This window comes from Pipistrellus kuhlii, unplaced genomic scaffold (assembly GCF_014108245.1).
Source record: "Pipistrellus kuhlii isolate mPipKuh1 unplaced genomic scaffold, mPipKuh1.p scaffold_m20_p_36, whole genome shotgun sequence".
NCBI lineage: Eukaryota > Metazoa > Chordata > Mammalia > Chiroptera > Vespertilionidae > Pipistrellus > Pipistrellus kuhlii.
Genome location: NW_023425536.1, coordinates 3,363,058 through 3,376,457, shown reverse-complemented (window position 1 = coordinate 3,376,457; position 13,400 = coordinate 3,363,058). Strand labels below are relative to the sequence as shown.

General features: G+C 49.6%; 1 protein-coding gene across 1 annotated transcript; it reads left to right on the top strand.

Annotated features, from left to right (window-relative positions):
• The first annotated feature begins 1,545 nt into the window (after positions 1-1,545).
• Positions 1,546-6,705, top strand: LOC118732224. Its single transcript, XM_036461355.1, is given in 1 exon segment — positions 1,546-6,705. A coding segment is annotated over 1 exon segment (5,160 nt).
• The last annotated feature ends 6,695 nt before the right edge of the window (positions 6,706-13,400 follow it).

Sequence of the window (13,400 nt, the reverse complement as noted above, 5' to 3'; positions counted from 1 at the left end):
TGCAAATTGTGCTCCTACACAATCCTACAACGCTTAAGAAATCAGATACAGTGTACTTAACAAGAAACTGTCCTTTCACATGTAAGGTGAAAGGACAGTTCACAACCACATTAAGAGTTCATGTCCTACTGCAATGAGTTCTTTTTAAAAAAATATATTTTATTGATTTTTTTTTTTTTTTTTTTTTTTTTTTTTTTACAGAGCAGAAGGGAGAGGAATAGAATTAGAAACTTCAATCAGCTGCTTCTTGCACCTCCCGGGGCGCCCCCCTCCCCCCCTTACTGGGGATGTGCCTGCAACCAAGGTACATTCCCTTGACTGGAATCGAACCTGGAACCCTTCAGTCTGCAGGCTGATGTTCTATCCACTGAACCAAACCGGTTGGGGCTGCAGTGAGTTCTGGAAGTGGTCTGGCTTTTGTCTGAGGCCCAAAATCTTTAAATTCCATTTTAAAATCTGGCCTTGCATGGAATTTGAGTTCTGACCCAGTGGGTAATATTGGGCATGGTCTGAGATTCAACATATTTATTTTGAGCTGTAGAATTTGGCAGTTATCTCTTAACAGCTTTCTCTTGAATCTATCTCTCTCTCTCTCATCACACACACACACACACACACACACACACCCCAGAGCAGGAGCCACAGAGATGAGAGCAGTCATTGCTGAGTAGCTATCTTGGATGCTAGAGCAGAAGAAACCCACACTGGGTGTGGATAGCAGTTTTGAGGCAGAGTCTGTGTCTTGGAGATGTGAGGCCAAGAAAAACCCCCCTCAGCTTCTTATGAGAAAAACAGAAACCAGGGTCAGAGTTAGTTATATCCTGTTTGTGCAACCCTGACCTTTTAAAAATTAAAATAAGAAACTAAGTGATTAATGCCCCAGCAACACCCTAACCACAAGAATGTAACAATGGCTTTAATCTGTTAAAGCTTAACCTGTTAACGTATGGAAAATTCTTTGGCCACCTGCGTGTGGTTTTTGCCTTTAAAAGCTGTACCCTTTCCCTCGCTCGGGGCTCCAGCTAGCACTCACCCTTGGTGACTGCGGGCTGTGAGACCGAGCGCTCGAATAAAGCCTCTTGCGTTTGCATCAATTTGGTCTCCTGGCTCTCTCTCTCGGGGTCGCCACCGGTCAGGACCAGAGACCAGGGGGGTCTTTGGCCCAGCATTTGGGGGCTCGTCCGGGATCTGTGGCGGCCACAGAGACGACCAAGACCATCTTGGAGGTGAGTTTTTGTGTCGGCCGACTGTCTGTCTTTGTGTTGTGTCTCTGTGTGTGGCGACTGGTTTCGGTTTTTATTCTGGTTCCAACGGGACTGTTCCTGCCGTAAGGGAGGACAGTCTTTGGGTCAGACAGGGGGTCTGACTCTCAAAAACCGTTGTCCCCGGGAGACGTCCCGGGGTTGAGGTCAGGTTTTGGTCAGGTTTTGTATGAGTCAGTCGCCCGTCGCGTTGTGGTTGGACCGAGGATTGCCGCGGCCCGACTTCATATTTGTTTGTGGTCTCATTTCTGTCATTTTCTGTCTCAGTTTTTTCTTCACCGACATGGGTCAAGGAAAATCGACCCCTTTGGGTGTGACTCTTGATCATTGGAAAGAGGTTCGAGGCCGCGGCTCGGACTTGTCTGTGATTGTTAGGAAGGGACCCTGGCAGACTTTCTGTTCGTCTGAATGGCCTACCTTCGGGGTTGGATGGCCGGTAGAGGGAACCTTTGACACCCAGGTTCTTAATGAAGTCTTTAACAAAATCTTTGATTCCAGGACAGGTCACCCTGACCAGCAGCCCTACATAATTGTGTGGCAGAGCCTGGCCCGAGACCCTCCCTCCTGGGTTCGACCCCTTCTTCCTCCCAGAAATAGGTCGGCCATTGTCGCTGTGGCGGCAACCACGGGGGACCAGACTAAGAGACCTCTTCAGGACTCTCAGTCTGATCTTCTTCTCTTGGATCCTCCCCCTCCTTACCCCCCTTCCTTGGTCCCGGCACCTTCAGCCCCGCCTGCCCTGCCAGGACCCCTGTACCCGGAAGGCCCGGCCCGAGGAACCCGCAGTCGTCGTCACCAGCCTGCCGAGTCGCCCGACTCAACGGTTGCCTGTCCACTCCGTGCCCTCGGGCCTCCCCCGCCCCCTGCCGATGATGGTACCCCTACTCTGCCCCCTCTCCAATATTGGCCTTTCTCGTCTTCTGACCTCTATAACTGGAAAACTAATCACCCCCCTTTCTCCGAAGACCCCCTGAGGCTCACTAGCCTGGTAGAGTCCCTCATGTTTTCTCACCAGCCCACTTGGGATGACTGCCAGCAGCTCCTTCAGACTCTATTCACTACAGAGGAACGAGAGAGGATCCTTTTAGAGGCCCGGAAGAGTGTCCGTGGGCCAGATGGGCGCCCGACCCAGCTTCCCCACCTCATCGACACAGCCTTCCCCCTCGCCCGCCCTGACTGGGACTTCAATACCGCTGAAGGTAGGGAGCGGCTGTCGGTCTATCGCCAGACTCTGGTGGCTGGTCTCAGAGGGGCAGCACGACGCCCCACTAATTTGGCAAAGGTAAGAGAGGTGATACAGGGACCCACAGAGCCCCCGTCGGTCTTTCTTGAGCGACTGATGGAGGCATATCGGAGGTATACCCCATTTGACCCAACCTCTGAGGGACACAGTGCTTCTGTTGCAATGGCCTTTATAGGTCAGTCGGCCCCGGACATCCGAAAGAAGTTACAGAGGATGGATGGGCTACAAGATTTAGGGATAAAAGACTTAGTGAAGGAAGCTGAGAAGGTATACTATAAGAGGGAGACAGAGGAGGAAAAGGAGCAGCGATTGGAGAAAGAGAGAGAAGAGAAAGAGAGGAAAAAGGAAAGAGAAAGGGAAAAGAGGCAGGAGAAGCAACTTACTCGTATCCTGGCCATAGCGGTAGGAGAAAAGCCCCAACAGGGCGCAGGAAAGAAGCAGGGTAGGAAAGAAAGGGCTAATCTGGGCGGCAGCCGGAGACCTCTAGACCGGGACCAGTGTGCGCTCTGCAAGGAGCATGGACATTGGAAGAATGAATGCCCAAAGCAAAACAAGGAAAAGGAAACCAAGCCAGTCCTAGCCCTCCACGAGGACAGTGACTAGGGGGGTCGGGGCTCGGCACCCCTCCCTGAGCCCAGGATAATACTCAAAGTGGAGGGGAAACCAGTAAGCTTCCTGGTAGACACGGGAGCCCAGTTTTCAGTCCTCAAAAGCCCATTTGGGACACTATCGGGAAAGACCTCCCTGGTACAAGGGGCTACGGGGCATAAAAAATACCCCTGGACCACTACCCGGAGCATTGACCTAGGCCGGGGAGAAGTGACTCACTCATTCCTCGTCATACCTGAGTGTCCCTCTCCCCTCCTGGGGAGAGACCTCTTGACCAAGCTGGGGGCCCAAATTACCTTCACCCCAGCAGGACCTACTACCAAATGGGGACCCCCGATGGCCCTCACTCTCCGTTTAGAGGATGAACACCGGCTCTTTCAGCCGACCGGTAAGACCCCTGCTGACCTCGATCACTGGCTACGGGAATTTCCTAGGGCGTGGGCAGAGACTGCTGGGGCTGGAGAAGCCACCCAACAACCACCAGTAATCATCGAGCTAAAGGCAGCAGCCACCCCAATAGCAGTTCGCCAGTACCCAATGCCCAGAGAGGCTAGAGAAGGAATACAGCCCCACATTACCCGCCTCCTGGGCCTGGGCTTTCTGGTCAAGTGCCAATCGCCCTGGAACACTCCCCTCTTGCCGGTCAAAAAGCCAGGAACCAACGACTATCGACCTGTCCAGGACCTGAGAGAGGTCAACAAGCGGGTTCAGGATATCCATCCTACTGTTCCAAACCCTTATAACCTCCTCAGCACTATCCCGGCGGGTCATATCTGGTATACGGTCCTGGACCTTAAAGATGCTTTTTTCTGCCTCAAACTCCACCCGGAGAGTCAGAAATTATTTGCTTTCGAGTGGAAGGACCTAGAGTCGGGGGATTCCGGGCAGCTAACCTGGACCAGGCTACCCCAAGGGTTTAAGAACTCCCCCACCATCTTTGATGAGGCTCTCCATAAAGACTTAGCAATATTCAGGGCAGAACACCCCCAAGTGACTCTCCTCCAGTATGTAGATGACCTCCTCTTGGCGGGAGCCACAGAAGAGGAGTGCTTGGCGGGAACCCGGGGTCTCCTGTCCGAACTTTCCAAGCTGGGATATCGAGCCTCTGCCAAAAAGGCTCAAATCTGCCAAAAGAGAGTCACATATTTGGGGTATGCCCTAGAAGGGGGACAACGGTGGCTAACGGAAGAGAGAAAGACCACCGTCCTACAGATCCCCACTCCACAGACCCCTCGCCAAGTCCGAGAGTTCTTAGGAACAGCCGGGTTCTGCCGCCTATGGATCCCAGGATTTGCCACTATGGCAGAGCCCCTATACCCACTAACCAAGCAAGGGCAGCCCTTTCACTGGGGAAAGGAGCACCAAAAAGCCTTCCTAGACATCAAGGAGGCCCTACTTTCGGCCCCAGCACTGGCCCTCCCCGATGTAGAGAAACCTTTCACCCTCTACGTTGACGAAAGAAAAGGGGTAGCCCGTGGGGTCTTGACCCAGGCTCTCGGACCCTGGAAGCGGCCTGTGGCCTACCTCTCCAAAAGGCTAGATCCTGTGGCTCGAGGGTGGCCCGCCTGTCTCCGGGCCATAGCGGCCACTGCCCTCCTCGTCAAGGACACTGATAAACTAACTCTGGGCCAGAAGCTGACTGTTATTGCCCCACATGCCTTGGAGAGCATCATCCGTCAACCCCCTGACCGTTGGATATCCAACGCCAGGGTCACCCATTACCAGAGTCTACTCCTAGATGAAGGAAGGATTACATTCGGGGCTCCTGTGACTCTTAATCCGGCCACCCTCCTGCCCACGGAAGGGGAAGAAGGACAGGAGGTCCTACACCCCTGCCTCGAAATCCTAGCAGAGGAGACCGGGGTTCGGAGAGACCTGAAGGACACCCCTTTGACGAGGGCGGACTACACTTGGTTCACTGATGGGAGTAGTTTTCTCCTAGATGGGCAACGGAAGGCAGGAGCTGCAGTTGTAGACCTTCAAGATACGGTATGGGCAAGTAGCCTCCCCGAAGGAACCTCGGCCCAAAAAGCGGAACTAATCGCCCTCACTAAGGCCCTACAGTTAGCAGAGGGGAAGGCAGTCAATATCTACACTGACAGTAGATATGCTTTCGCCACAGCACATGTACATGCTGCCATCTACCGGCAGCGGGGATTGTTAACTTCGGCAGGGAAAGAAATTAAAAACAAGGCTGAGATACTACAATTATTAGAAGCCGTTCTGCTGCCCCGGCAACTTGCTATCATACACTGCCCAGGGCACCAAAAGGGAAAGTCTGAGGTAGCCGAGGGGAACAGAAGGGCCGACCTGGCCGCCAAGGAGGTGGCCCTACAGCCCAGCATACTTCCGCTGACTGCTTGGCCGATCCGGACCCCCCCGGAGCCACTCTTCCCATCATACTCCCAGAAAGAAGAGGAGAAGTTCCGGGACCGGCCTGACCTCTACAGGTTAAAACAAGGCATATGGACCACCAAGGCTGAAGGTAAGCCCATTGTCCCGAGGGAGGCGGCAGCTGAATACCTGACCCAGCTTCACAGGTTCACCCACCTAGGGGAAAGGAGCCTCAGGAAGCTCTGTAGTAACACTGGTTACCATTTCCAAGGCCTCACCAAGACATTAGAGGGAATTGTTCAGAACTGTCGGGCCTGTCAGTTGGTCAATGCAAAAACCACCTCCATCCCAGAAGGGAAGAGGGGAAGGGGGAGCCGACCCGGAGAACACTGGGAGGTAGACTTTACTGAAATCAAGCCTACAAAATACAAGTACAAGTACCTCTTAGTTTTTGTTGACACCTTCTCTGGGTGGGTAGAAGCTTTCCCCACGCGACACGAGACCGCGACCGTGGTAGCCAAGAAGATACTAGAAGACATCTTACCCAGATTCGGACTCCCCAAGGTAATAGGGTCTGACAACGGCCCGGCCTTCGTCGCCCAGGTAAGTCAGGGGCTGGCCAGGGTACTGGGGATCAAGTGGAAATTACATTGTGCCTATCATCCCCAAAGTTCAGGCCAGGTAGAAAGAATGAATAGAACCTTAAAAGAGACCATGACAAAATTATCCATAGAGACTGGCTTATCAGACTGGACAGCCCTCCTGCCTTATGCGTTGTTCCGAGCCCGGAACACCCCCAATTCGGTAGGACTAACCCCTTTCGAGTTACTCTTTGGGACACCGCCGCCCCTGGCTATAGACCCTTGGAGTAATCCCTCTCAGCTGTCTGCTCCCCAATCTCTTCTCGCCAGGCTGAAGGCCTTCGAAATCCTCCAGAGAGACGTGTGGGCTCCGTTGGCTGAGGCCTACAAGCCGGGAGAGCTGACCGTGCCACATCCGTTCCAGGTTGGGGACTCAGTTTACATCCGAAGGCACCGCTCGTCCAACTTAGAACCACGGTGGAAAGGACCTTACATCGTGCTACTGACGACGCCTACAGCGGTTCGGGTAGACGGGATCTCGACCTGGGTCCACGCGTCGCATGTCAAAAAAGCCTCCCAGGATGAGTCCAAAGGCTGGACTACAGAACGGACTGACAATCCCCTCAAGCTTCGCCTGCGCCGTACTCCTGCTCCTACAACCGAGACTGATAAGTAGTGACCACCCACACACCCCCAGGCGACTGACCTGGCAAGTTCTCTCTCAAACTGGTGATACTGTATGGAGTATCACCAAGGAATCCCCTCCTGGGACCTGGTGGCCCTCCCTGACCCCAGACACCTGTGCCCTTATGGCCGGCTTGGAGGGATGGGACACCCCAGACATAACTTATTTACAAGCAAATCAGGTCAGGCTGAGTGCAAGACATGCCAGAGACCAAGTCAGTTGGGGACACCCAGGGTGCAGTTACCCCCGGGCGAGGTGGCGGATTCGGGCAACCCAGTTTTACATCTGTCCTCGAGACGGTAGGACAAAGAGTGAGGCCAAGAGGTGCGGAGGAGTAGAGGATTTCTACTGCAGGGAGTGGGGGTGCGAGACAACGGGGGCAGCGTGGTGGCAACCTACTTCTTTATGGGACTTAATAACTGTCCAGAGAAACATATCCGCAGGAAGTTGTGAGACCAGTGGGCTCTGCAACCCCTTGAACATCTCTTTTACAGAAAAGGGGAAGCACGCTACCTGGGTGATGGGGAAGACGTGGGGGCTACGCTTCTATATGACAGGGTGGGACAAAGGATTCACCTTCTCCATTAAACTAAAAACTGAGACTCCCACCCCCGTCCCGATGGGACCAGGTTATATAGCACCCTCTTCCGGCCACGGGGTCTCTTGGGTGGCACACCAGAAACCCACCCGCCGACCATCAAACAAAGGGCACTTGACCCCTTCATCAACCAACAGAACAGGTACACCCTCCTCGGCCGTAAGGCCGATCTCCCAGCTGGTAGCAAAACAGACTTCCCTAATCCAGGGCAGCTTCAGCACCCTAAATCAGACAGCACCCTCATTGACTGCAGATTGCTGGCTTTGCTTATCCGCCAGCCCTCCTTACTACGAAGGAGTAGCTTTCCTGGGGAACTACTCCAACCTCACTACTGACCAGAGTGCCGCCTGCCCTTGGGGAGAGCGTCGAAAGCTCACCTTGTCAGAAGTCACGGGGGTGGGATTCTGTATAGGGGCAGTCCAGAAAGAATGGAAGCATCTTTGCAACCAAACCCTCGAAAGTCTACCAAGGGGAGACTATTATCTTAAACCCCCAACTGAAGGGTGGTGGGTCTGTAACACTGGGATCTCCCCCTGCCTTCATGGTATAGCCTTCAATAATAGTGGGGAATTTTGCATCATGGTTCAATTGATACCCAGGATTTATTATTATCAGGCCAGTGCCTTCGAAGAAGAGTTTGACAGCTACCCAGGTCCCATCAGACGGAAGCGAGAATTAGTATCCCTGACCCTGGCTACTCTTTTGGGAGTTGGAGTAGCTGCGGGTATAGGGACAGGGACTGCAGCACTAATCCAGGGCCCTAAGTACACTGAGGACCTTCGAGCAGCCATAGATGAAGATTTAAAAAATATAGAGGGGGCTATCACTAAGCTAGAAGAATCACTGACCTCTCTCTCTGAGGTAGTTCTCCAGAACAGAAGAGGACTAGATTTGCTATTCCTGAAGGAAGGGGGGCTCTGTGCTGCTCTTAAAGAACAATGTTGCTTCTATGCTGACCACTCAGGAGTAATCAAGGACTCGATGTCTAAGCTCCGGGAGAGGATAGAAATCAGGAGGAAGGAAAGGGAACAAAGGAAGAGCTGGTTCGAGCAATGGTTTGATAGGGCACCATGGTTAACTACCCTTCTGTCCTCACTCCTGGGGCCCTTGACCATCCTACTCCTTTTACTGACTATAGGGCCCTGCATCCTAAACCGCCTAGTCGCCTTTGTCAGAGAAAGAGTCCAATCAGTTCACATGCTAGTACTTCGGCAACGGTATCAACCCCTAGACACCGAGACTATTCTCTGAGTCCGAGGATTCGGACTTCCTACAAGAAAAGGGGGGAATGTGAGGCCAAGAAAAACCCCCCTCAGCTTCTTATGAGAAAAACAGAAACCAGGGTCAGAGTTAGTTATATCCTGTTTGTGCAACCCTGACCTTTTAAAAATTAAAATAAGAAACTAAGTGATTAATGCCCCAGCAACACCCTAACCACAAGAATGTAACAATGGCTTTAATCTGTTAAAGCTTAACCTGTTAACGTATGGAAAATTCTTTGGCCACCTGCGTGTGGTTTTTGCCTTTAAAAGCTGTACCCTTTCCCTCGCTCGGGGCTCCAGCTAGCACTCACCCTTGGTGACTGCGGGCTGTGAGACCGAGCGCTCGAATAAAGCCTCTTGCGTTTGCATCAATTTGGTCTCCTGGCTCTCTCTCTCGGGGTCGCCACCGGTCAGGACCAGAGACCAGGGGGGTCTTTGGCCCAGCAGAGACAGCAGCATGGTGGTGACCGGAGGGAAGGGGGGGCGGGGGGGTTGTAGAGGATAAAGGGGCCAAATGTCTGGTGACAGAAGATGGTTTGATTTTGGACAGTGGGCACACAATGCCATGTACAGATCATGTGTCATAGCAGTGCACACTTGAAAGCTATATGATCTTAGTCACCCATGCCACCCCAATACACTTAATAAAAAATAAAATAAAAAAGAAACATGGTAGGTGAAAGATACCTAAATTCTGAACTCCTGGCCGCTGTGGTCAAGTGCTGGGAATTCCCTGTGAGGACTTTCAAGCATCAGTGAGCCAACATCTCTATGTACAAGCTGGGAAATGGAGCAATAGGAACGCAGGGGTTCATCAAATCAGGGAAAGCTGCAGAATCAGTTAGGGGAAAAGAGAGGTCAGGACCAGAGCGTGGCCATGCTGTTTTCATACTTTGCTCTGAACTGAGGATTTTTCCCTTTTTTAAGTGAGGAGGAAGTAGAAGCTCCCTTCAAAGGAAACACCAAAACCTCACTGCATATTGCACATAGCTCATTATGTACCTAGTTAGGCGTAAGTTAATTCTGGTAAATTGTCAAGTCAATCCATTGTATAGAGTGATTTTACACGTGCACTTTCTTTTGTTAGGAGATAGCTCTTAGTAGAATGATTTATTTATATATTGTTGAAGAGAAATGGCAGAACTTGGTGGAATCTCTGATAATTTTCTTCACGATACCAGAGGGCAGAGCGGGTCAGTAGCACCCTGCAGAGGATGATGTTCACTCTGTGGCTTAATTTAGGAGAAATAATTGTATACGTTACAGGCAGTGAAGAGACATTAGACCTCCTATGTATTATAGCTCAAACTTCAAACCTTATGGAATTCAAGGTCAGGACAGTCAAGCACTTGTTCAAGGCCAAGAACACAGCAGGGCCAGGGCTGGAATGCCGCGCTCCAGCCCTCCTCCTCGGCTCTTCACCTGCGTCCGCACTTCACCCAACTTGCTTGTTCTGGCAAAGGACACGGTCCCTTTCTAAGCTGTTTCTGGAATAAAATTTCTACTACACTATTGGCAACACCCCAGAGGAGAGAAACATAACAAAACCATTGTTTTTGCATTAATACTTCCATTTCCAGCCATCTGAGCAATCAATCAGAACTTTTATCTCCTTGCCTGAAGAGACAAGGGCATTTAATTCACAACAATTTCCTTTTTTCTTTCTCTCCAGGATGCTCTTCAATAAAAGACGAGGGACCTCACTGCACATTTGCATGCCAGTGAAAACCGCCCAGGCTCTGCGGGGGGGACGGAGAGGACCCTGCCCTTCCCTGCACAGCGGAGGCGCCCTGGAGGTCAGTGCCGGGAGGTGCTCACATTGTGCACACGTGAGCGTTTCTCACTGAAGGAGCGGGGCCCAGGCAACAGCCGGGAAGAAACCTGGAAGCTGTGCTGAAGATTAATAAGTAAATTCCAATCAACAGAGATTGTAGTCCTGCCTAATTATTGCTAGTTTTTAATAAACGCCTGATTTTGAGAGAGCCGAGCTGGAGCATAATCTGGCCCAGAATTCATGCTTCTATTCTTGTACTTTCAGATAATTCCCTCCTTCCCATAACAATCAGAACTGAGATTTTTTTTGTTTTTTTCCCCCCTGAATTTATGGAGACCGTTCATATTTCTTCTTCACAGTGCCCCAGGGTGCTTGTCTTTTAGGGATTTTATAGCAACCCAGTGCACCTTGCAATCTATTGCATATGGAACTGTGGATTGTAGTGTGTGTGTGTGTGTGTGTGTGTGTGTGTGTGTGTGTGTTTTAAAAATTTTTATTGATTTCAGAGAGGAAGGCGAGGGAAAGAGAGATAGAAATATCAATAATGAGAGAGAGTTATTGATTGGCTGCCTCCTGTATGCCTCCCTACTGGGGATAGTCCCCACAACCTGGGCATGTGTCCTTGACCAGAATCGAACCTGGAACCCTTCAGTCTGCAGGCCAATGCTCTATCCACTGAGCCAAACTGGCTAGGGCTGAATATAGTGTTTTGATAGGACTGCAAGGGCATTGTGTAGTGCAGCCACCCAGTTTTGTGCAGAGCATAGATCACATTTCTACTTCTACACGCTCTTCTTCAGGGGGTTTACAGTTGGTTTAAAAATCAAGGTTAAGTAGTAAGGGGTGGACTTGAGTGCAGATCTCTTGCCTCTTGGTGATAATGCTGCTCCCATCCACTTTGGCGTCTTTCAAGAGATCCTATTATGCTGGGGATGTGAAGGTGAACAAGAGGCAGTATCTTTCCACAAGAAATGTGTAGACTGGCGAGGGGTTATGGGTAAATCAGCAATAGTAATACAGATTATAAGTACCACAGAATGAGTGTGATATTCCGTGGGAGCACATTGGATAGGTTCATAATGCAATCTGAGGGCTAAGGAAAGTAGACTCTGAGTTGCAACCTGAAGGATGGAGAGGAGTTGGTTTAGTGAAGGGCTGGGGGAACTGGGCAGAGAGAATAATCTGAAATGAGAAAGTCTGGCTTACTCAAGGAAAAATGTCCTACTTATGTAGAGGACGGCTATATGTTGATAATGATGGAAGAAGAAGCTGGGCAGAGAAATTGCTTAGGCTTCATAAGGCACGATAAAGATTCTGAACTTGCTATTCATTACAATGAGAACTATTGAGTGATTTGATAGATTCTCCCTCCGTCCCTCCTTCCTTCCCTCCCTCCTTCCTTCCCTCCCTCCTTCCTTCCTTCCCTCCCTCCCTCCTTTCTTTCTTTCTTTTCTTTCTTTCTTTTCTTTCTTTCTTTCTTTCTTTCTTTCTTTCTTTCTTTCTTTCTTTCTTTCTTTCTTTCTTTCTTTCTTTCTTTCTTTTTCTTTCTTTTTCTTTCTTTCTTTCTTGGAAGGGAGGATCTATCTTAATTGTCATACAAGAATGACAAGAATCCACTTATGTTACAGAACAATTACTTAGGCTAGGGTGTGGTGATAGATTAGGTAAATTCAAGAGGACAGACACCTCTCCTACTGCAGCCTGGAATCTCTATCTAAAAAATCTTTAGCTATAATTAATTAGAAGGAGGAATTTTTCTAAGGAAATGAACAAATGTTCAAATTTCTACTGATTTGGTAACCAGATTACATAATCTTTCCAAGTTCCAAAGTAGGATTCTTCTGTTACATTCCCTAGTGGGGCAAGGGTATGTCAATTAGCATGGTCTATTTATTACATTTAGACTTTTAGATATTCACTTCCTGTAGCAGGGATTCTTCAGTTCTTCCCAAGTTTTAAATTCCTCCTTCATCCTGGCTGGTGATTGCAGCTCTGAAGCAATTCTCACAGCTTTAGCAATAAGTTTCCTCATCAAGGTTCCCTGAGGGGACTCTGCTTCCCTTGGCCCGCTTTTTTTTTTTTTTTTTTTTTTTAAAAAAAAAAAAAAATAAATAAAAAAATAAATAAATAAATAAATTTATTGATTTTTCACAAAGAGGAAGAGAGAGGGATAGAGAGTTAGAAACATCGATGAGAGAGAAACATCGATTATCTGCCTCCTGCACCCCCCCCCCCCCCCCCCCGGGGATGTGCCCACAACCAAGGTACATACCTTTGACCAGAATCGAACCTGGGACCTTTCAGTCTGCAGGCTGATGCTTTATCCACTGAGCCAAACCAATTTTGGCCAAGTTTGCATTTTGCAAACAGCATCCCTGGGCTGACAGTGCAGTGTTGCAAGGTGGTTGGGTGTCGGGAGGCCTGCCATTTGGGATTCAGATATGGCACCCAGGTGCTGGGCTGACGGGCCATCAAGGTAAAGGTAAGAGATGGATTTGCACCAGGGAGGTGGTTATTTCAATAAGGGTTATTTGAGTTAGCTCAGAATAACCAGCTGCCTGTCTCCACAGGGAGCACCGCCTGATAAGTGAAGACAAGGACAATGATCAAGCCTGAAAGAGAGCTAATTGAAAAGGAGTGGCTGCTCTAATCTGCAGATTGAGCTTCTTAGGAGTACAGGGGGAGTTAGAGCAAGTCAAATGACTTTACCTGCAGGGGTTTTCCCTGGGAGACACAAACACTGTAACTTTATTGACCTCAAATCAGAAAGAGGCCAACTTCATCTGAGCTCAAAGGATGTCAGTTTCCAGGGAAGCATCTCTTACTGGCAATGCTCATTAAAATGTTATTATTTTTTCTTTTTTACATCTAGACAAGCTTTTTAAAAATATCAAAGGTAAGAAGAATGAATTTAGTACTTGACCCTCTTTTATCTTGTCTCAGCCTTTGGATTGAAAGATATTGAAATTTTATTGAGCACTTATTTTTCTATTAACTCTCTGGGAATCGAGAATTAATAAGCATCTGTCTCAGAGGCATCGCATTTGTTTTG